This window comes from Erythrolamprus reginae, chromosome 2 (assembly GCF_031021105.1).
Source record: "Erythrolamprus reginae isolate rEryReg1 chromosome 2, rEryReg1.hap1, whole genome shotgun sequence".
Lineage (NCBI taxonomy): Eukaryota > Metazoa > Chordata > Lepidosauria > Squamata > Dipsadidae > Erythrolamprus > Erythrolamprus reginae.
Genome location: NC_091951.1, coordinates 247,225,193 through 247,249,817, shown reverse-complemented (window position 1 = coordinate 247,249,817; position 24,625 = coordinate 247,225,193). Strand labels below are relative to the sequence as shown.

At 39.0% G+C, this 24,625-nt stretch overlaps 1 protein-coding gene across 1 annotated transcript in view; it reads right to left on the bottom strand.

Annotated features, from left to right (window-relative positions):
- The window catches only part of GRIN3A (glutamate ionotropic receptor NMDA type subunit 3A), a 167,311-nt gene that overhangs the window by 8,904 nt on the left and 133,782 nt on the right, over positions 1–24,625 (bottom strand). Inside the window, exons 5-7 of the mRNA XM_070736237.1 lie at positions 22,918–23,033; positions 15,178–15,329; positions 1,327–1,491 (exon numbers count right to left, since the gene is read on the bottom strand). Of these exons, the coding sequence (XP_070592338.1) occupies positions 1,327–1,491; positions 15,178–15,329; positions 22,918–23,033 (433 nt within the window). The remainder of the gene's footprint in view (positions 1–1,326; positions 1,492–15,177; positions 15,330–22,917; positions 23,034–24,625) is intronic.

Sequence of the window (24,625 nt, the reverse complement as noted above, 5' to 3'; positions counted from 1 at the left end):
AGGTATAACAAGCAGGACAAAATTGAACGGGTCCAAAGATGGGCTACAAGAATGGTGGAAGGTCTTAAGCATAAAACGTATCAGGAAAGACTTAATGAACTCAATCTGTACAGTCTGGAGGACAGAAGGAAAAGGGGGGACATGATTGAAACATTTAAATATATTAAAGGGTTAAATAAGGTCCAGGAGGGAAGTGTTTTTAATAGGAAAGTGAACACAAGAACAAGGGGACACAATCTGAGGTTATTTGGGGGAAAGATCAAAAGCAACATGAGAAAATATTATTTTACTGAAAGAGTAGTAGATCCTTGGAACAAACTTCCAGCAGACGTTGTAGATAAATCCACAGTAACTGAATTTAAACATGCCTGGGATAAACATATATCCATCGTAAGATAAAATGCAGAAAATAGTATAAGGGCAGACTAGATGGACCATGAGGTCTTTCTCTGCAGTCAGACTTCTATGTTTCTATTTTATTGTAACAAAATAGAAGGTATATTGTTCTTTGTATGTTATGATGTGGAGGAAAAATAAAATTTACTTTGGAAAAGAAAATGCTAATGTGAAGTTCTATACTGAATGCATAAATTTATGGTAATATTCACGAGTTAGTGCCCTTTTCCTTTTAATGCATATTATTTATAACATGAAAGCAGATAAAAGTTTTGTTCCTTCTGTTCATGTTGGAGAAATAGAATTATATTACTGTAATAAAATGGGTATAATACAGGGGGCAAGCAGCTTTTGAGACATTGTGGTTGAAATCCAGAAAATATAGTGATATCTGTAATTGCTAGATACTGCAAGCAATCATAAAACATATTAGGAAAATCAAAACTAAAGATGTATGATTTTTCTTCATTAATGTGTGCAACTCTGTTAACAATCAAGGAGCTCCAAATTTCTTGAGAAAGTTCCTTTGTCTGCAAATTGTATGATAGCTGATTCACTTTTCCTAGAACGACATTATGTATTTTTCTCAACAAAGTAGGATAATTTTTAAATAGTATTATTATTATTATTTTTTCTATAGTCAGATGGAAAGATGCCTTTAGAAAGTAGAAAGGAGAAAGAAAGGAAGAAAGGAAGGGAGGAGGGAGGGAGGAAGAAAGGAAGAAAGAAAGAAAAGAAAAGAAAGAAAGAAAGAAAGAAAGAAAGAAAACAGTTAACCCAGATTTCTTAATCACAGTTGGGATGTGATAAGATCTCAAGAAGAAGCATGGCAATGCCATGTATTGAATCCAATACTTTCAGCAGGACTTCGGTTCCAGACAATGCACAAACTGATCATTCCCTTTGAGAGACTTCCTTAGGCATATGTACCTGACTTGTATGGAGCCAATATGTCATCTTGGATTTCTTTTTAATGCGTGGTATCATTAGCCTGTATATGATATGCTCTCCAATGGTAGTGAGAATAGACAGACCAAATCCAACACACAACATCACAAATAGCCCGGAAAAGTGCTTGATGCCCATTTGAAGGGTCTATTAGGGGGAAAAAAAGAGGAAATCTATGTACACATTTATAAAATGAGAACATACATGCAGCAAAATTGACAATTATTTTTATACAACCCTTCTACTTGATTTTCTTCCCAGGAAATCTTCCGGAGTCCATTAGATGCCATATCTGTATCCAAAAACGAACATTTGCAGAATTGCCATGACACAAGAGAGTTTTAGTTGAATGAGACATAGAATTAATCTTGGTTCTACCAAATTATTGGTTGCCTGAATTCAAGGATAGGCCTGCCAGAAATGATGCAGACAATGAGGCTTGTGAATAATGAGGAAACATTAGTTTCATATTAACATCCAGTGAAGGGCTACCAAAGTTTTTATTACCATGCTACTACCACACTATCAACATATTTCAGTGCAAATTGGGTGCTCTGGAGTGGAGCTCCATTTGTGCTACCCCACTGCGTTCCCCACCATCCAGGCAGCAGCTAACGTTTGAATGAAATTAGCTAAATATACAACATAGAATTATAGGACTAGAAGGGATCTCAGGAGAATTTCTAGTCCAACACAAGGCGGGAGATCTTATATCATCCCAAGTCAAACGGTTGTCTGGTCTATTTTTGAAAACTTCCAGTGACAGAGCACCCACAATTCCAGGATGCAAACTAGTTCATTGATTAATTGTTCTCTGTTCTGTCGAGCTCTCTGGTAGAATCCTCCCGAAAATGCACAGATACAATTCCATACACATACACGTTTGAAAATTCAAAACAATGTTCTTCATACTGAAAATTCAAATAAACTAAGCACTCTTTTTGTATAGCAAAGAGCACTTGTCTCCAAACAAACTGGTAATTTGTACAAGTCCCTTATCAGTTCTGTGATACTTCTCTTGCAGCTGTGAGGCAATTCACAGTCCTTCTTCTTTCAAAGTGAAACACACTTTGCTCTGGTTTAGTTTCAAAGCGGGGAAAAATCAGCACACAAAGGTCAAAGTCAGCAAAGCAGGCACCAAACACAGCGATCAGATAATCCTCCACAATGGCCAAACCCACAGGCTGCTATTTATAGCAGCCTCACTAATTACCACAGCCCCACCCAAACACAGGTGGCCTCATTTTCTTTGATTATAATCTCTCAGTAGTTGCTGCCTATGCATCGCTCTCCGCATGCGTGGCTGTATCATTAACTCTTGTCCTGAATCCAAGGAGGGGCTAGATAATTGATCTCCTTCTGAGCTGTCTGCCACACTCTCCTCCTCCCTGTCACTCATGTCTTCTTGGTCAGAGGAGCCTTCATCAGCAGATTCCACTGGGAGCAAAACAGGCCTGCAGCATATGGATGTCTCCCCCACATCCACAGTCCTTGGGGCAGGAGCTGGGCCAGAGCTAACCACAATAGTTCTCATTTTCAGCAAATTTCTTTTTCCTAGGTTAACTCTCTTTAAAAAGCTTATCCATTACTTCTTTGCCTGCCCTCTGGTGCTTTGGTGAATAAGTCAAACTTTTGTTGTCTAACAGCTCCTCATGTACGGGAAGACAGTTCTCATATCCCCCTCTAATCCTTCTCTTAGATATGCTAGAGGTGAGGCAGCCTGAGCTATGGAGATAAGATGAAGGCAGTATCGATGGAAACAGCTAATGAAGCATCTCTGTGTTGCAATTAGAGAGATGTAGAGATGGAACCTCAGGAGAATTAACCCTTCAAATAGTACTTCTAGAAGTCAGCTGTTGCGAAAAGCTGGCAGAATGTTTCACAGAATTCCCATCTTTATCTTATTTCATATGACACATGAGAGAATTCCATGCCAAAATATTCCCAAAGGTTTGCATGAGAAAAATGAGATTTGGATCAGAACCAAGAAAAGAGGGCTAAAACTTTCCCATTCCAGAAACATCATCAGGAGGCTTATTCAAAATATAGAGCTGAAGGACTTGAATTTTGTCTATTTTAACTTAATCCAGACATGCAAGGAAAACACTTTTTAGGTGACAAAGGTAGACTCCATTGAATAGAAACCAGAAAATGGGAAATAACATTAGCAGATGTAAATTAATAATACTTTTTTTGCATTCTATAAGCTTGATTTTGGACGTCTAATCCTGTTCACTGGCTGTATAATGAAAGCGACGTTGAGAAAAGTTCCTTTTATGCTAAGAAAAAGCAAATAAAATATGGCAGCTCTCTGATTAATAGTGTGCCTAATTACTCTTTTAGTTAGCAGAGGAGGGAAAATAATTAATCTGATGAATCTGATGACAAATCTCACCAAATGAACAATAAATCAAAATACGGTGTCTACGATTTTTTTCCAGAAGGATTACATCATAAATACTCTCCCCCCCCCCCCGCCATAAGAGGAATGTTTTCTTTTCACATCAACCTCTTAATCTTTTCAGATTAATTTCTTTTTCTGCCCTTATGCATCTCAAAGTCTTGGCAGCAGCATTTTCTCTTTGACAACAGCTTTAAAGAGAATTGTAAGTATGGAATGCAAGAGCACAAAACACGCAGCTTTCCATTTGGTGACTTTAATTGAATTCACATTGATGAAGCTGTTATACTTAGATGTTTTGAACACTTTTCCCAGAATGTGTTTAGAATATTCCCCTTCCTGGGATGGAGGTGGAAATGACTAGTTGTGGCAAGTTAGATGTTTCTGAAGTGTAACTTCCATTAGCCTCAACGACTGAAACCAATAATGTTGCTGGGTGCTGAGTATGAAGAGATGATGGCAATTTCTGGACCATAGTTTCGGTGATATCTAGGGGTACTGATCAGAGATGAAATTCAAAATTTCCCCCTACTCTTTCAGCAACTGATAAAAGCCCACAGAGTTGGTCTGCTCCAGGTCTCATCAGCTAAAGAGTTTTGGCTGGCGGGGCCACAGAGGAGAGCCTCCTCTGTGGTGGTCCCAGCTCTCTGGAACCAGCTACCTCCTGAGATTTGGACTGCCCCCATCCTACTGGCCTTCCGGAAATTGATCTTGAGCTGAGTAGGGCTCTTGTGCCAGACTCCAACTCCCATGGGCCCCTACCTTGTGGTTTGGAATGGTAGGAGCCAAAGCCCAGCCCATCTGGGACTTTTGGAGGAAACGGGCAACCCCCTGCCCAGAATGTTGCTTTATTGCTCCTACTTTGCAGATTTTTGTTTATCGCGGGTGGCCCTGGAACATAACACCCACAATAAATGAGGGAACAATGTAAATGATACTAGTAAGAGAGAAACATTAGGACAGGGGATGGAAGGCACTCTGGTGCACTTATGCACATCCCTTACTGACCTGTTAGGAATCAGGAGAGGTCAACAGTGGATAGTCTAAGGGTAAAGTTAGGTGATGATATTACAGAGTAAGGTAGTGAGTTCCATGCATCAACTACTCATTGAGTAGTTGATGAGTTTAGAGCAGTTTACTTTAAGTTTGTATCTGTTATGTGCTTATGTGTTGTTGTGGTTGAAGCTAAAGGAGTCGTTGACAGGAAGGGCATTGTAGCAAATGATTTTATGGGCTATGCTTAGGTTGTGTTTAAGGCGACATAATTCTAAGCTTTCTAAACCTAGGATTGTAAGTGTAGTTGTGTAGGGTATTCTGTTGAGAGTGAAGGAGTGGAGGACTCTTCTAGTAAAGTATCTCTGGATATTTTCTAGAGTGCTTATGTCTGAAATGTGGTGTGGGTTCCAGACAGATGAGCTGTATTCAAGGATTGTTCTGGCAAACGTTTTGTATGCTCTGGTTAGTAGTGTGAGATTACTGGAGCAGAAACTACGTAGGATTAGGTTAACAACTCTTGAAGCCTTTTTGGCGATGTTGTTGCAGTGGGCTTTGGCACTTAGGTCATTTGATATGAGTATTCCAAGGTGTTTTATGGAGTGAAGGTTGTCTATAAGGTCTTGTTTATTCAGCTCTTATTTGTTTTGATTCTTTTTGCTAATGTGTAGGACAAAGCATTTTTTTGGTTTTGGTTACTCAGTGTCTTTACTTTGGGTGTGTGTGTGTTTGCCTGACTAAATTAGATTAGGATTCAAGAGGATAACCTGGATATATGTTCCTATTCCTTCCATCACATTCACATTTACCAAATACCTGTACATTATGATGCTTGTAAGCACATATACTACCACACATTTCCTTGTATGTCTTTATTTTTTCTTCACATTTTTTGAAAAAAAGCATAACAAAGGTTCATCCTTCAGAGACAATATCTGACCTGAATAAGAGGCATCAGAAATTTTAAATAAATGTTTAAGGTTAAATATATGTTTAAGCAGCAAAAGAGTGATTAGAACTTTGATTCTGGAAAATTATAAATGGATTTAGGAGCCAGATGGATGAAACAGGGTTTTGGAATTAGTTATAATTAGTTATAAAAATCTTGTGTGCAAATTCTTTTGCTTAAGAAAAACATGATAGGATCAAACTCTGAAGTTTGGAAAGAAATCAGAATGAACTAAAGTTTACCATTAAAAGAGAGGAACACTTACATTCAATTTATTAATATAGAATAAACCAAAATATTTTAACACTGGACATATTGAGGGATATTTTTGAATAATGGACCCAGAGGTTAATTTTGAGAGTGACTGTCTCTACAGATAGACTATGCTTAAAATACATTGCGGCCTATAGGGAAGAAAAAAAAACCAGTTATAAAAAATATTTATACTTGTGATGAAGGGGCAAGTAATTTATTTATACAATTAAGTATACTTATTTTTTGTCTTTCTATTTTTTATTTCAGTTTCCTTTTCTGTTTTTTTCCCTTTCTGCACTTTCTATTTTTCTTTTAACTTTTTAGTTGGTGTTAGTTTTTAATCTTTGAAACTTTAATTGCTGTTCAAAAATAAACATTAACCTTAGTAAGAACTTTTGGAGATTAGAGGAGTTCATTTGAGTTCAACGTTTATTGGATGGGCGTGACATGTACTGTATCTGAATGTCTTGGCAGGAAATATAAGTAAATTGGGAGAGTAGAATTTTGTCTGTTCCAAAATTTCCAAGATGTTTAATCCTTAGAAATGATTATCATAATTCTTCATATACTCCATGATTCCAAATCCACTTTCAGGAATTCTTGGAATGAGAAGCCAAGGCACCAAATACCAAAGGCCAAAGATACCATACCAGTATAGTTTGCTGAAGAACGCATTACCCATTTGCCATTTCCTTCCTTTGATTTGAACAGCTCCACAACTTTTTATTCATTTTATTTATTTATTTTGTCCAATACACAATAATACACAATGAAGGTTATAGAGGATATAGTAGAGAAGAAATACAAGATATAGGAGAGACTATAGGACAGGGGATGGAAGGCACTCTAGTGCACTTATGTATCCCCCTTACTGACCTCTTAAGAATATGGAGAGGTCAACCGTGGATAGTCTAAGGTAAAATGTTGGGGGTCAGGGGATGATACTACAGAGTCCGGTAATGAGTTCCACGCTTCGACAACCCGATTACTAAAATCATATTTTTTACAGTCAAGTTTGGAGCGGTTAATATTAAGCTTGAATCTGCTGTGTGCTCTTGTGTTGTTGTGGTTGAAGCTGAAGTAGTCTTTGACAGGCAGGACATTGCAGCATATGATCTTGTGGGCAATACTTAGATCATGTTTAAGGCGTCGTAGTTCTAAGCTTTCAAGACCCAGGATTGTAAGTCTAGTTTTGTAGGATATTTTGTTTCGAGTGGAGGAATGAAGGGCTCTTCTGGTGAAGTATCTTTGAACATTTTCAAGGGTGTTAATGTCTGAAATGCGATATGGGTTCCAAACAGATGAGCTATATTCGAGCAGAAGCTACGTAGGATTAAATTAACAACTCTTGAGGCCTTCTTAGCAATGTTGTTGCAGTGGGTTTTGGCACTTATTCCGAGGTCCTTGACCAAGTGTGGATTATCTGTGATAATATGTTTATTAAGTTTGTATTAAGTTTGTACTTCCTTGTAAGTTTCTATGCTCCTGGAAGCTGACTATTATTTCCCAGTGGAACTGCATGACAAACAATCAAGCCATGGATGCATAATTAGAAGAGGCTGTTCTGGCAGACCAAAGCAGAACGTTTTGTTAAGCAAGTTTGCATTACAGGAAAAAATATGAACAAAGAAAAATCTTTCAGTAAGCTGAGAAGGGATTTCAGCAGGGAATAAAGTGCAAAGTACTGCGGGCTGAAATATTGGTTATGGAGGGGGTCAAAAGAGTGCTGAAAACCAGGAGATTGCTAGTTCATTGTTTAGCAAGGTCATCACAATCAATATTTCACTTATAGATAAGGCCATGCCAGACCATTTGTCTTGTGTTGACATACCCTGCTATGCAAGCCAGAAACGTTAATCAGAAAAGATCTTAAGGAGAAGAGGAAAAATCTTGTATATGTTATCACAAACAGCCAGATCTTTTGTATAATGTGTGCAGGAAAGAACATCTTTCTTTTTTCTTATACCATCCTTTCAATCTGGAGAAATCGCAGATATTCACCACACAAGCACAGAGTGCAATTCCATTCCTCCTCCAACAAGTTTTGATTTCAGGCCCCAGACAAAGACTGTGGGGGGTTTTAGGAACCCCCTTATGCTGTGGCAGTTTTAATTTTTGGTATTCCCCGGCCACTTGTTTGCTGCTTCATTCTCCTTCTGATGTTATGTTGTTATATGCTGCCTGGAGTCATTTGATGATTGAATTGTTTTATAAATCCAATATAGAGGTAGACAAATCGACAGTGTCCCTGGAGTTTGCTTCTGATCACACTGTCAACATTCATTAATGTGATTTTCTATTGAAATTCCAATTGGTTTCCATTGAATTAGTAGTCTCAAGGGGAATTGTTTTTTTTTTCTTTTTAATCCTGTCCTCCCACTCATCTCAAAAACATAACTGCTAATGTTTGTCTGGATGGCATGAAAGATTTACTTTTGCTTAAAGAACAAAACAAAATAAAACAAAAAATGACTCTGTAAACGTACCTAGGTTTTAAATTCTGACAGTCACACATATTATTTTGACAATTCATACAGTCACACATATTATTTTGACATACAAAATAATACACATACGGTCTATAGAAAAATAACATTTCCCCCCTAAAGTTATGAATATAAATTTTTTATATCTTGTTAGATCAGAGAAATCATCTCAATCTGCATTCTGTTCCAGAGTCTGTGGCTGGACCTTAGCAGCCCAAGAGTCATGACAGGACCTTACTTGTAGTAGCTCCTCAAAAGCTTTCCATTGAGAGGTTTGCTTAAAATTATTTAATATTGTTTCTTCGCCATGCAAGGAATTTAAACAAAAGAAGCATTTGGGGTGGAGAAAAATTGGACTTTTTTCAAACAAGGGAACAAAGAAAAACCAACCAACCAACAAACAAAACTGCATGAGAGGACTTTGGATAAAATCATTCAGATAAATTCACAGGAGCAACTTTGGTGACTTCAGAGGGTGATTTTTCTCTTTCATCCCAATCTACCTCACAGAGTTGTCACGGAAAAAAAGGGTGGAGTATATTGTCTGGCCCCGAGCTGAATGGGAAACAAACAAACTCTCCATGGGGCTATCCTTGAAAAGCATTCAGAGATTTCAACTGGTCCAGAATGCAAGCTGTTGTGGTTGTACTTAGGTGCACCCACATCACACCAACACTCCGTGAGCTGCACTGGCTCCCAATCAGTCTCCAGATGCAATTTAAGGTGTTGGTTATTACATACAAAGCCCAACAAGGCTTAGGAGAGGGGCAGCATACAAATCTAATAAATAATAATAATAATAATAATAATAATAATAATTATTATTATTATTATTATTATTATTATTATTATTATGTCAGTACAACACAGCAAACGAGATCACTATGCTGGATTTCGTATTTCATCACCAGTCGGGCGCTTCCCAAGCACCTAGGACTGCGTGATGTAGCGGCGAATTATGTTTGCCGATCCCAGTAAAGCGGCCTTTTGCAAGATTTTGTCAATTCCGATGGTTGATTTTGTCAATTCCGATGGTTTTCAAATGTTGTCAATTCCGATGGAGATTTTGTCAATTCCGATGGTTTTCAAATGTTCGCTGAGATCCTTTGGTACTGTGCCCAGCGTGCCAAGTACCACTGGGACCACTTTCGCTGGCTTATGCCAGAGTCGTTGCAGCTCGATTTTTAAATCTTCGTATTTCACTAATTTCTCTAGCTGCTTCTCCTCAATTCTGCTGTCTCCTGGGATTGCGATGTCGATGATCCATACTTTCTTTTTCTCCAGGATCACAATGTCTGGTGTGTTATGCTTCAGAATTCGGTCAGTCTGAAGTCGGAAGTCCCACTGTAGTTTTGCTTGCTCATTTTCGACCATTTTTCGGGCTTATGATCCCACCAGTTCTTTGCCACTGGTAAATGGTAGTTCCGGCACAAGTTCCAGTGGATCATCTGTGCCACAGCATCATGTCTATGTTTGTAGTCAGTCTGTGCGATCTTTTTGCAGCAGCTGTGTATGTGATCGATTGTTTCATCTGTTTCTTTACAGAGTCTGCACTTTGGATCGTCTGTTGATTTTTCAATTCTGGCTTTGACAGCATTTGTTCTAATGGCCTGTTCTTGTGCTGCCAGTATTAGTCCTTCTGTCTCCTTTTTATTATTATTTTATGTATTATTATTATTATTATTATTATTATTATTATTATTGGGACCGTCTTCTGCCGCATACCTCCCAGCAACCGATTAGGGTTGGCCTTCTCCAGGTTCTGTCGCCTAGACACAGTCGGTTGGCGGGGCCAAGTGGGAAGGCCTTCTCTGTGGCGGCACCTACCCTCTGGAGCCAGCTCCCTCCAGAGATCCAGACTGCCCCCACCCTACTGGACTTCCGCAAGGCTATCAAAACCTGGCTTTGCTGGCAGGCCTGGGGCCGTGATCTGACCATCTAGACCTGGCCAATAGGATATGAATGATTTTTATTTTTACAGATTTTTAATTGTTTTTATATTGTTTTAAATTGTTGTACACCACCCAGAGTTTTTATTATTTACATAATTAAAAATAATAATAAATGAACCCATTGTGTTTTCAACTAGTAGTTAAGTTTTTGAAATAGTCCTTGGCCAGACCCTGATTACACATTAGCAATCCGAAGCCTCCTGAGTCGCATCATCTTGATTTAAAAGATCTCAAGACCTTTTCAACTGTTCCAGTTGGATCCAGATATAATCATTGTTTAATTTCTTATTAATTTTAGACTCTTGGTGATAAACCATTGCTCATCAAACTGATTAAAGCTAATCAACTAAAAATCTTAAAAATACTTAGAGCTGATTAGAAGTATTCTTCCAATTTGCAGAGGGTTTTTTTTTTTTTAAATAAGCATTTCAGCAAAGTTTTCAAATGATGGGATTTCACGAGAGGAAAAAGAAAGGATACGTTTCTTCAGCATCTCTAACAATGACCAATCTGCGTGTAATCCTTCAAAGCTCTATCTGATATCTCTCTTCCAATAGGGATGAATTACACCTCTCTAGTTTGATCTGAAATGCTGCGTCCTGAGTTTGCTTTTAAGGCAATTCTGACAGAGGCCAGCTTCTTAAGAAACACCTTTTCTCATCTTTATTGCAGTGTTAGCAAAAATAGTGTTTTCTTTTTTCCTTTTAAAAGATTAATAGGCTGTTTGTTTTCAGCCTTCAAGCTGCTTGCTATAGGAGAGAGGGAACTGAAGAGAAATTACATACTTCTTAAGCCAATGTTTTTCTGGCAAAATAAGAGTTATTCCTGTAAACGGGTATCCTATAAAAGACAAGAATTGCTTACCAATCCTTTTAACCGAATGTTATCCAGGACAGCACTGTTTCCAAATATAAAGTACTATTGAGGATCTTTTATAGAATCTAGTATTTGAGCATTTACACTTTAATTAAGATAGAAACCACATCTTGTTTTGAAACTGTGTTTCTTAATGTTTTCTTTAAGATTTTGTTGGCCTTCTCACTTTTAGTTTTCATAGGCCATGCAAGCAGTTTACCCATGGAAGTAAGACAGGGTCTCCTTTAGATAAATAATGATAAAATATGCTGGAAGGAGAGAGTTTCTTTGGCTACCCTCCTCATAGCTTGTTGTCATTGCACTAGAGTGAATATTAAAGAACTTAATTTCATGAAACTGCTCAACTATTTCTTGTATCCCAGCTCAGAACAAACTTGGTAAGGAATAAAATTCCGACATTACCAAGGAGATCACAGTTTGCTGAGGGCAGGAGTGCTACATTAAAAACTAGATTACCAGATTACCTCAGGGACCGCCTTCTGCCGCATGAATCCCAGCGGCCAGTTAGGTCCCACAGAGTGGGTCTTCTCCGGGTCCCGTCAACTAAACAATGCCACTTGGCGGGACCCAGGGGAAGAGCCTTCTCTGTGGCGGCCCCGGCCCCCTGGAACCAACTCCCCCCAGAGATTAGAATTGCCCCCACCCTCCTTGCCTTTCGTAAGCTACTTAAAACCCACCTCTGCCGCCAGGCATGGGGGAATTAAGACTTCTTCTCCCCCTAGGCCGTTACAATTGTATGCATGGTATGTTTGTATGTATGTTTGGTTTTATATATTAAGGGGTTTTAATTTGCTTTTAGTATTGGATTATTATTGTATATTGTTCATGATTATTGTTAGCCGCCCCGAGTTTTCGGAGAGGGGCGGCATATAAATCCAATAAAACTTGAAACCTGAAACTATTATTTCTCAAAGAACAGTACATTTTGGACCACATTTTTGCTGGAGAACCTAAAACGCTACTGTCTTTCAATGGGCACATTAAAATCAATATGAAAGTCATGTTGTCTTGTTCTGCTTAAATTCTGTTATTTCCAAAAGAATTTTGCCCCACTTATGTTTCTATGGATGGATCCACACTACAAATGTACAAATGTCCCTCTGTGGACATCAGCATCCAGAAACTAAATAATCATAATATTACAATGGTGAGATTACCAGGAAAGTCATTATTAGAAGAGAGAGAATCAGTTTGTCAATCGCTTCTTTTCCACTTTGCTGTTTTTGTGTGTGTTAATAATGTCAGTTGAGGAGATATACACTTTGCCAAAATGAAGCATAATGAACTCATAATGGTTCAATTGCTTTAGCATGCGGCTTCCCATAGTAACCAGGGTAGCAAGCTGAAATGGATGGACTGTTAATTGTAGGAATGAATTAACAAACACATGAACAGAAATCACTGCATTAAGAGTGGAGCAAGAAGCAGTTTTACCCTCTTCTCTTTCATTAGACACCTAGGTGTTGTATTTGTGTTGAGGAAAAAGCTTCTCCAAACCTTGACAGTGAAGGATCATTTCCTCTGCTCTAGCTACTGATGGTCCTTCAAGACTGCTGTTTGTCTAATTGTATAAAAAATGTTCATGTCAAGAATGTTCATGTTGTCTAATCTATACAGAGTGCATTCCAAAAGTAATGCAATTTTTTTTAAAAAAGTAATTCATTGAACAGATTTGCATAAACACTTAAAATTCTTCAAAATACTGTCCTTGGGCTTCTCCTCTTTTTTTTCCAGTGACTCTGCCATGACCAGTATGCGCCCTGGAAGGCGTCTTCAGGGACCTCTCCCAAGGTTTTTGTCATGGCTGATTGGATCTCTTCTATGGATGAAAAACGGTTCCTTTCAGGATTGCCTTAATCCGAGGGAACAAAAAGAAGTCTGCTGGGGTGACGTCAGGACTACAGGGGGGGAGCAGCATTGGAACCTGGTATTTGGCCAGGAACTCGTAGACTTGTAGCACATTGTGGCAAGGTGCATTGTCGTGATGGAGTTGCCAGGTAGCGGAGATGTCTTTTCGCGTCCTGATGACCCTTTTTTGGAGTCTTTCCAGCACATCCACATAGTAGACAGCATTAACTGTCTGTCCTTGAGGAACAAACTCCTTATGGACCACTCCTTTACTGTCAAAAAAGACAATGAGCATTGTTTTCACTTTTGATTTGCTAATTCTTGCCTTTTTTGGGCTCGGGAGACTGGTCGGTGTGTCACTCAGAGCTTTGGTGTTTTGTTTCTGGGTCGTATTCAAAAACCCAGGTTTCATCACCAGTGATGACGTTGTCCAAATAATCAGGTTCAATTTCTATACCTTGCAAAAGTTCACTTAAAATTTCTGCTCGTTTGGTCTTTTGGTCATCTGACAACACCTTGGGTATGAGCTTGGTGTACACTTTCCTCATTGCTAAATCTTCAGTAACAATGCGAAACAAAACAGTAGACGACAAGTTCAGTTCATTGGCAACCATCTTGATACTCAATCGATGGTCAGAATCCAACAATTGTCGAACACGAGCCAGAGCATTGTTCATTGTGAACCTCTTCCCGACCTCCTTAAAGATTAGATTAGATTAGATTTATTGGATTTATATGCCGCCCTCTCCGCAAACTCGGGGCGGCTCACAACAAGGTAAAAACAATACATAATAACAAATCCAATACCCACCAATCCAATTACAATTTTTAAACTAAAAAATTCATAAAAAACAACCCCAGAATATTAAAAACACGCATACAGTCAATCTAACACCAAAACAACATGGGCAAGGGAGAGATGTTTCAGTTCCCCCATGCCTTTAACCACCTCAAAACTTGTGAGTAGGACAGAGCAGTGTCCCCATAAGCCTAGTCTCCTCAAGAGATTTTTTCAGTTTAGCACAAAACTTAATTGTGTAACGTTGCTCAATTGTCGATTCCATTTTTTTCGTGACACGGTCAGCGCACAGAGGTTTACAATAACTGACGTCCTGCCGCTTCCACAGTTTGGAGAGCACTGAGACTGGTTTTGCAGCAAAGCTTAGTGCCCCCCCCACCTACTCCAAGTGCTTCAGTCCCACTCTGACCAATAGGAGCAGCGCAGGAAATTCAATTGCATTACTTTTGGAACACACCCTGTACATGGTATAAGCTCCTGATGCAATGGTTCCACTCATGAATGCCTATTCATTCTCTCTCCCTCTCCCTCTCCCTCTCCCTCTCTCTCTTTCCCCCAAAGAATAAAATTGAAGATTGACATATGAGGAAAAGAGGTTTGTTTACAGCCTACTGTATCATAATTTACATGTGCTCAAGCATGCAACTTGAAATGCAATTGGCCTTCAGATGTTTATATAGTTGAATTTTATAATCCAGTCTTCTAATTAAACTATTTATTTGTTTGTTTGTTTGTTTGTTTGTTTGTTTGTTTGTTTGTTCGTTCGTTCGTTCGTTCGTTCATTCATTCATTCATTCATTCATTCATTCAATTTTTATGCCCCCCCTTCTCCTTAGACTCAGGGAGGCTTACAACATGTTAGCAATAGCACTTTTTAACAGAGCCAGCATATTGCCCCCACAATCCGGGTCCTCATATAATGCACATGTGCAAGTGTGCATGCACTAGCATACAAAAACTCAATACCAGAAAAAAGGACTAATGTTAGGACTAAGGAATGCCAACTTTTTAGACAGGTGAATGTGACATAGAAATGAATTCTACCAGAGGAAAGAGTTTGAGCAAGTGTACATAACCAAGAGCAGGGATATGCATTGGGATAAAGGTATGGGAAAATGGATATAGACTTTTATGCAGACTTTAGCAACAATGACCAACCAGAAACCATGGATGGAAAGAGACTGAAATAAAGACACAGTTAAAAGAAATGAGAGACTCAAAGGGATGGATTTATCCATTCCGAGTGCTGGAAGGAACTATGGAACATTTCTTACCTCGGTCACAGCAAAGCTCCTTTTCCCACACGGTACCACTTTGTACCACTTGTCATGTAAGACGTCCATGAAGCCGTGGGACTTATACTGGCTGATGAGTTCAGAAATATTTGACGTCAGTGGAGAGTTGGGGGGAAGGCCAATACCATACCCTAGCAAAAGAACAACACAAGTATTTTTTCTCATTAGTTGATTTTTGACTATAATTGCCAGACAAGAATATCTAAAATTGTAGCTTTGGCAGATGGTCATTAAAATAGGCATCGTAACTCCTATTCGATACTTGTACCTTTAGGTCACTGAACAGTAAGAAATTAGCTTCTATTTCATAGCAACAGCAACCTTTGCTGGAGTGAGAGTTTGGTTTCTCCGTGAGGAAAGTACTGCTATTAATGACACTATTAGCTGATAACAAATTCACACAAACAACAGAAGTTCACTCGACATGCAGGGCTCTTCTGCCACTGTAAACCCACTTTGACTTGCTTGATGTTTTCTAGCTAGCAAAGAATAGGACATATAATTATTATCTATTATTATTATTATCTAATAGTAATTATTATCTATATTATCTATGTAATTATTCTAATTATCAGAAAAATTCTTCTTAGTTGTAGGTTGGTTCTCTCCTTGATTATTTTCTAATGTATCCTGCCTTCAGGTGCTTTGGAGAATAAGTTCACTCTTCTATGTGGCATTTCATTTCATTTCATTTTATTGGATTTGTATGCCGCCCCTCTCCGTGGCTAACAACAGTGGTAAAAACAACATGCGACAATCCAATACTAAAGAAGCTAAAAACCCTTATATTAAAACCAATCATACATACAAACGTACCATACATAAATTGTGGAAGCCTAGGGGGAAAGAATATCTTAATTACCCCATGCCTGACGACAGAGGTGGGTTTTAAGAAGCTTGCGAAAGGCAAGAAGGGTGGGGGCTATTCTAATCTCTGGGGGGAGTTGATTCCAGAGGGCTGTGGCCACCACAGAGAAGGCTCTTCCCCTGGGTCCTGCCAAACGACATTGTTTAGTTGACGGGACCCGGAGAAGGCCAACTCTGTGGGACCTAATTGGTCGCTGGGATTCGTGCGGCAGAAGGCGGTCCCGGAGATAACCTGGCCCGGTGCCATGAAGGGCTTTATAGGTCATAACCAACACTTTGAATTGTGAACGGAAACTGATCGGCAAATAATGCAGACTGCGGAGTGTTGGTGTAACATGGGCATATTTAGGGAAGCCCATGATTGCTCTCGCAGCTGCATTCTGCACGATCTGAAGTTTCTGAACACTTTTGAAAGGTAGCCCCATGTAGAGAGCATTACAGTAGTCGAGCCTCGAGGTGATGAGGGCATGAGTGACTGTGAGCAGTGACTCCCAATCCAAATAGGGCCGGAACTGATGCAACAGGCAGCCTCTTAGTTATTGGAAAAATGCTCTCATGTTATCACTAGTCCTTTTTATTATACTAGACATATGCAATTCCTGCAATCGTTTTTCGTATATTTTAGCTTGCAGTCCCCTAATCATCTTTGTTACTCTTCTCTGCACTCTTTCTAGAGCCTTCATATCTTTTTTTTTTTTTAAACATTGTGGTGACCCAAACTGGAGGCAATATTTCAAGTGTGGCTTTGCCAAGGCTTTATCAAGTGGTACTAAAATTTCACATGATCTTGATTCTACCCTTCTGTTAATGCAGTGTGGACTGTGTTGACTGTTTTTTGGGGTTTTTTGGCAGCTGCACTGCTGGTTCATATTTAACTGATTATCCACTCGGATAATGTACGTTTGTCATGATATTTCCTCCATCATAAATCATTCTAATTCCTCAACCTGGTAAACTCAGTGGTGGTGTGATTCTGCTTCCAGACACTTCCAGTCATCATAATCATGCAGTCTGAGCATTTCTGGAATGTGTTTTGAGCCCACCAGATTAGGGAAGTCTGATTTAAAGATCTCTTTCTTAGAAATAAATAAATTGAGCTCAGAAGCCCAATCGGATGTGAAGTTATGATGATATTAGAATTTTTTCATTTGTATCTATTAAACTGAGTTTGAATGGAGCTTGAATATGCTTTTGGGTCCATGACTGCTCTAAAACCTAAGTAATCTTTACAGCCCCAAGTGGCTGCTGTCAGGTTCAATTCGTGTACCAGTTACACTTTTGCCTGAACTAAAGTATTTTTCTCACTAGCAATATTTGCACAAATGTAATGTGCTTTATATGACCACACATAGAACACTGCATCCGGTTTTGGTCACCACACTATAAAAAATATGTTTTTTTAAAATAGAAGAAGAAGCGCAACCAGGGTGATTAGGGAACTGGAGAGTAAAACATTTGAAGCACTGTTACAGGAACTGGGCATGGCTAGTCTAGTCTAGTAAAGAGAAGGACCATGGGAGACATGAAAGCAGTGTTCCAATATTTGAGGGGCTACCACAGAGAAGAAGGGGTCAAACTATTTTCCAAAGCACCCGAAAGCCAGACAAAGAATGATGGATGGAAATTGATCAGAGAGAGATTCTACCTAGATAATTTTTCTGGCAGTGAGAACAATTAACCAATGGAACAGCTTGCCTTCAGAAGTTATGGAAGTGTCATCACTGAATGCTTTCAAGAAGAGACTGGACAGCCATTTGTCAGAAATGGTATAGGGTCTCCTACTTGGGCAGGGTGGTGGTGGACTAGATGACCTTTAAAGACCCCTGTTAATCTGTTAATATGACTCTATCCTTCTGTCTGGTCCATAAACTACAGCTGGTCTAGAATGGAGGTTTGCCAGAAACCGAAGTTAATTTAATTTATTAAACTTCTAAGCCACCAACTCCTTGTAGACTCTGGGCCTCTGATGGCCTCCCTCTTAAATTATAATAGATTACAGTCCCAGATTATAATATAATCTTACATTAATGTCCACATCCCTCAAATTTACTGTATCTGAAAGGGGCAGTAGAAGTTCAGAGATGGCTAGAAAGATATATATATATTTCCCACAGCATCTAGTAAAATGTCATTCTGGACCATTGAGCAATGAAGATCCTGATGTGGGAGACTGATGAGCCTTTCAGAAACCTAAACATCTGTTACTTGGTATCAGGTACTGATGCTAGACTTCCATACTTCTATTCCATTCCTCTTTATCCCGTGTTAGGCTATAGGTTGAAAGAAATTCAGGGTCTTTGATCTCTCATTCTATCAGCCCTCAACATTTCTGAATGAGGTCTCTTCTCTCACATATTATAAAATCAGTATTTTTGGCTATGAGATGAATGGAAGTTTTGCATTGCTAAGGCTGCTTTTGATTGTATGATTTTATGCTTTTTTTCTTCCTAGTGGTTTTTCTGCTTACTTATTGCGAGCCATTTTGAGAATTTTACATCAATATGCTCACATAATAAATGTGGGAAAGGGAGGTTAATACCCATGGACCCATCTGGTAATGACATTGGCATATGGAAAATGAAATGCAAAAAGGAGTAAATGATCAGAAGCAAGAATTAATCAAGTGAAATGAACTGTGGGTGAGTGAAACAGAGAAAGACGAAGGATGCATAATATCTCAATGAAGCTGCCCTGATTTTTATGGAGCTCGGCTGATAAATACATCCAGGGAGGCAAATGTTGCGAAGAAAGAGCTAAATATATACTGGTATGTTAAAAAGATTAGGGTGATGTCTTCTAGATGCCTGTTAATGCATATGAAGGTTGAAAAGAATCATGATGTCGCAATGCTTAGAATGCAGTAATGCAAACTAACTCTGCTGAGTGCCAGCAGTTCGATCCTAACCAGTTCAAAGTTAATTCAGTCATCCTTCCGAGGTCAGTAAAATGAAGATCCAGTAAGAGAAGCTCTAGTCTTCGGTGAGCAAGGAATTGCATGAAATGGTTTCTGAGATTTCCAGCTTCTTTGAAATGAATTGTATTAGAGTTCTACAGAAATATGTATGATTATGTTAAGAATGAAAAGGAAGCTTGGTGAAAGGATGATGTGAAAGAGATTATAGGGGACAAAAGAATCCACCACACAAGAGAACATTTGTTGCAAAATATAAAGATGAGGGAAACATATTGTATAACATAATCAGAGAGAGCAAAAAAGAGTTGCAAAGAAAGATAGAAAAATGATTAAAATTAAAAAAAAAACACACAGAGAAAATGCACAGTATTTTGAGGGAAATTAGTGTGATATATCATGGATCGAAGAGGAGAGATACAATGCTTAGTAAATGATCGAATACTGAATGGCAAGTATGATCCAGGCTAACAACTTTCCACTAATTGTTTCATGCACTCTATTTCTGGAAGGCTATTTAAATTTGCTTGTTTGAAGTGATGTATGAGCAAGAATGAATAAATGAATGAGTGAGTGAGTGAATGAATGAATGAATGAATGGAATACTTGGGATCACATTGTTATTATTATTGCATTGAGAATATTGCATGGGCTTTTGCATACAGATATTGCTGTGTGGTTGGTCTGAATTATTTATGATTATTATTATTTATTTATTTATTGGATTTGTATGCCGCCCCTCTCCGCAGACTTGGGGCGGCTAACAACAGCAGTAAAACAGTACAACAAAATCCAATACTAACAAACAGTTAAAAATCCATTATATAAAAACCAATCATACATACAAACATACCATAGATAAAATTGTGAAGGCCTAGGGGGAAAGTGTATCTTAGTTCCCCCATGCCTGGCGGCAGAGGTGGGTTTTAAGCAGCTTACGAAAGGCAAGGAGGGTGGGGGCAATTCTAATCTCTGGGGGCAGTTGGTTCCAGAGGGCCGGGGCTGCCACAGAGAAGGCTCTTCCTTTGGGTCCCGCCAAGCGACATTGTTTGGTTGACGGGACCCGGAGAAGACCCACTCTGTGGGACCTAACTGGTCGCTGGGATTCGTGCGGCAGAAGGCGGTCCCCGAGGTAATCTGGCCCGGTGCCATGAAGGGCTTTATAGATCATAACCAACACTTTGAATTATGACCGGAAACTGATCGGCAACCAATGCAGACTGCGGAGTGTTGGAGTAACATGGGCATATTTGGGAAAGCCCATGATTGCTCTCGCATTGTCTAGGAGAGAATTTAATAATAAATGTGTGTGTAAGGGTATGCTTTTACCTATTGTGAGTTCGCTGTGACACAAAAATATAAAAATAAGTTCAAGGGGAGACTGGTTATTAAAAAATGCAATAAAACAAGAAGATATAGGATCAAGGATGAAAGGATACTGAACAAATGTGGACTAAACACAAAAATAAAAGACCAGTATAAAAGAAACATATTGAGGTGATTTGACGAAACCTTGAGAATATATGAGGCATGAATCAGAAAATAAATATATAAAAGAAGAATGAATGGGTCAAGTGGAAGATGCCCCAGTAGTTTTGGTATCACACTCAAGGCCCCTATTATTGTTGATATTATTATTACATTTTTCAACTGAGAAAGAGAGCCTCAGGTATACACCTCACCGTTAAAAAGAAGATGCCTATTAAGTGAATACATTCCAAAGAGCTCTGCAATTTTGCCAATGGGAATTTCTAATTACTTGTATAATCACATGCCAATTCATGACTATTAGTGGAGTCCACTAAGTCCTTGCACAGAAATGGAAAAGAGCAGGACATCAGCAATTCCCGTACCATGTTTTGCATCTGGGAAATAGGACATAGTTTTATATTAAGTGATTCCCGTGTTTGAATATGTAAGAAATCGCATTTAGCCAACTTGGTTGGTTCACTTTAAGGATTGTCTATTTGAACTAGCTAAGTGTTTTACAGAGTGGAACCAGTCATGCTGTAGAAAGTTAAAAGTCCATAAAACCAAGAAATAAGAACTGGGACAAAAGTCATGACATTGTTCTTTGCTTGTCTCCAGCTTGGCAGCCCCAAAAGTACTCCTAGGCCTTCCTTCGTTCCTTCCTGGCTTCCTTCCTTCCTGGCTTCCTTCCTTCCTAGCTTCCTGGCTTCCTTCCTTCCTGGCTTCCTTCCTTCCTGGCTTCCTTCCTTCCTGGCTTCCTTCCTGGCTTCCTTCCTGGCTTCCTTCCTGGCTTCCTTCCTTCCTGGCTTCCTTCCTTCCTTCCTTCCTGGCTTCCTTCCTTCCTAGCTTCCTGGCTTCCTTCCTGGCTTCCTTCCTAGCTTCCTGGCTTCCTTCCTGGCTTCCTTCCTAGCTTCCTGGCTTCCTTCTTCCTGGCTTCCTTCCTTCCTGGCTTCCTTCCTGGCTTCCTTCCTGGCTTCCTGGCTTCCTTCCTTCCTGGCTTCCTTCCTTCCTGGCTTCCTTCCTTCCTGGCTTCCTTCCTGGCTTCCTGGCTTCCTTCCTGGCTTCCTGGCTTCCTTCCTGGCTTCCTTCCTTCCTTCCTGGCTTCCTTCCTTCCTAGCTTCCTTCCTGGCTTCCTTCCTTCCTAGCTTCCTGGCTTCCTTCCTTCCTGGCTTCCTTCCTTCCTGGCTTCCTTCCTTCCTGGCTTCCTTCCTTCCTTCCTAGCTTCCTGGCTTCCTTCCTTCCTGGCTTCCTTCCTTCCTGGCTTCCTTCCTGGCTTCCTTCCTTCCTGGCTTCCTTCCTGGCTTCCTTCCTTCCTGGCTTCCTTCCTTCCTGGCTTCCTTCCTTCCTGGCTTCCTTCCTTCCTGGCTTCCTTCCTTCCTTCCTTCCTTCCTTCCTTCCTTCCTTCCTTCCTTCCTTCCTTCCTTCTCACTCTGAAAAACACAACTATTCTTAAAGCTTCTTTCCTACCTTGTTATTCTACTGAACCAGAACAAACCACAACATGGTAAAAGGAAGCTTTGCCTTCTTCAGATGATGGCTTTTTCTTACTCTGGTCAATTTTTTTCTTTGATTATGGATATTCTTTGTATTTAAATATAGTAAGGTGCTTTGTGGGCCTGTTAGATGTAAAAGAAGCATAAACAACTTGTGTGTTTTATTTTGCTTTGAACCAAGGAGGGATTCATTTTATGAATGGTTAGAAATAAGGAAAGAAAAATAAAACCACAATATAATAATACATTAGTTATAAAAGTAAGAAAAATAATATTATTAAAATAATAACTTGTTGAAGGTATACAGTATATTGAAATAGATGATTTGAATTGATTGAAATATTGCAATGTTGATTAAAATAAGGCAGTAAAAAGCAGAACAAATGTGTATATAAAATTAATAACCAGAACAATTATTTTTATACCCACTGTAATTGCCGTAAGAAAATTATTCTCTTTTAGAGAGAATGTATTTAATGGACTGAAACATCTCAATTTTAATATCCTTTTTCTAGTTTTTTTCTTTTTGTTTGTGTTGTAGATATATCTGTGTTAATATTTGTTTGTGTGTTATATTCATTTATATTTTTTGGGTATTGAACTTTTTAAATGTTTATATTTCAATAAAAATTATCTTAAAAAGAACAAAAAAAGAACCAGGGAGGGATTCCTCAATAGTGAGCATCAAAAAGTAAGAATTAATTTGATTTTAATTTAAAATTGGAATTCAATTACTTGTTAGTGTAAACAACATTCGTATTACAGTATTACAGTGTTACAGTATTAATTAAATGCAATTTATATGATTACTCTCTGGGATTTTTATTCTTTGACATTCTGTAACAAGTATAATTTGGATCCCTTCCAAGATTTTCAATGCTTGGGCATCTCCCCACTACCCACCACTATAAAGAATATGTAGAAAACAACAAAATGAAATGGTCATATAAAACACAGTTTTAGAAAGTTGTTTCATACCTTCAATTGCAAATGGTTTTCCCACCGTCAAAAGTTTACAGTCTGCATCAATGGATACTTCATAATCCAGAAGGGCTTTGTCCATGATGAAGGCATCTAATTTCTCTGGATTCTGCCTGAAAAGAAAAATAGTCAACAAAATGCAACAAACAAGCAGTGATTAAGTTTTATCCATTTCTACAGAGCTTGCTGTTTCCAGATGGAAATTCTAGATCTATTTTCCTTAATCCTAACAAAAATCAAAGCAAAATTTCATCTACGAGCCAATAAACATATATAATCTGATGCTGATGTCACAGCCTGTCAACCAATTTAAAAGTATATTTTTAAATTATTTTTTAACTAGGGGAAATGACACATATAAGCCTTCTAAAAGCTAATGGATACATTTTAGCTAGAAACATTATTTTAAAAGCAGTGAACTGATTTTTTAAATCAAAAAACAGTAATGCATTAAAAAAAAACCTTAATCTGGTAATTTGTGAATAACACCAAATTGATCTGCAAAATCTATGGAGGTTCAAAGGATGGAGTTTTGGATGAACTGCAAAGTCTTCTCTGAGGATTTAGGTCAGATCATTTTTAGTCAACTTTGCTTGTTTATTCTGTTTTAGCACCTACTTGCAACCCACAAAGAGAAGCCCACGGATGTGGCAGGGCTAAATAAACTTTTGATGTCTGAAACTGTCCCTATATTGGCTGTTTTATTTGTAGTTTCTTCCCTAATCATTCCAAACAGGGATCCCCCCCCCCCTTTTGGATAGCAGCCACACATTGGATTGAAATTTTCCACTTTGATTCAAAGATCCCTTTCTTGATCCAGACTGCCAGCTCTGATCACATTAATACTGTATATAGGAGAATTTATTTATTTATTTGATTGTTTGTTTGTTAAATTTCTAAGCCGCCCAACTTTTTGCAGTCTCTATTGTGCTCTATTATATCAAATAGTGCTTGTTATTCTAAGCCCTGTTCTTCCAGATGAAGGGATCATTTGGGAACTCTCTAGTTTGTTAAACATTCTGAGATCCAGCTGAAGCGACCACTTCACTATAAAATTCTGTCTTTCATGATTACATTTTGCTGGAGAGACGGAGTAACGACACGGACACCAGAGCTGGATTTAAAATTGGGTCATTTTTATTAACATAAATTTGCATAATTTATTCAAATAATATTGCATAAATTTGCATAAACAACTATGACCCGGAACTGGACCTGCAGGGTCAAACAAATACTTCCGGGGCGGAAATGACGTTATGCCAGTAAACATTCCTGGGCAACTCATGGGCGTATCTCGATGCAAGGTCCAGGTGAGGGCCAGGCCGTCACCTGTGACCTTTTCTGCCATGCTGTGCATGAGGGGGGTCCCACCGGCTAACCCGAATCGGGGAATTAAAGGTGTAGGACCCAAAGACAGGTTCCCCCCAGCTGCTCAGGCAGAAACTCCCTCCATGAGCTTGCGGAGAACCTGTCAATCATCCCCAAAGATGCCCAAGGGAGAACGCGCGGTTGCTAAACCACCCAATTTTCCGCCCCTAACCTGCCTACCCAAACGACCAAAGGTAAGCCAAATTAACCTAATTAATGCAAGCACCCCCTAACCGCACAGCCATCACCCCAGTGTGGAATGGGCGAAAAAACAGCCCAGCTAAGAGGCAGAACTGCAAAAAATTCCCATTCGGCCCCCTAAGGGCGACCCCGAAGC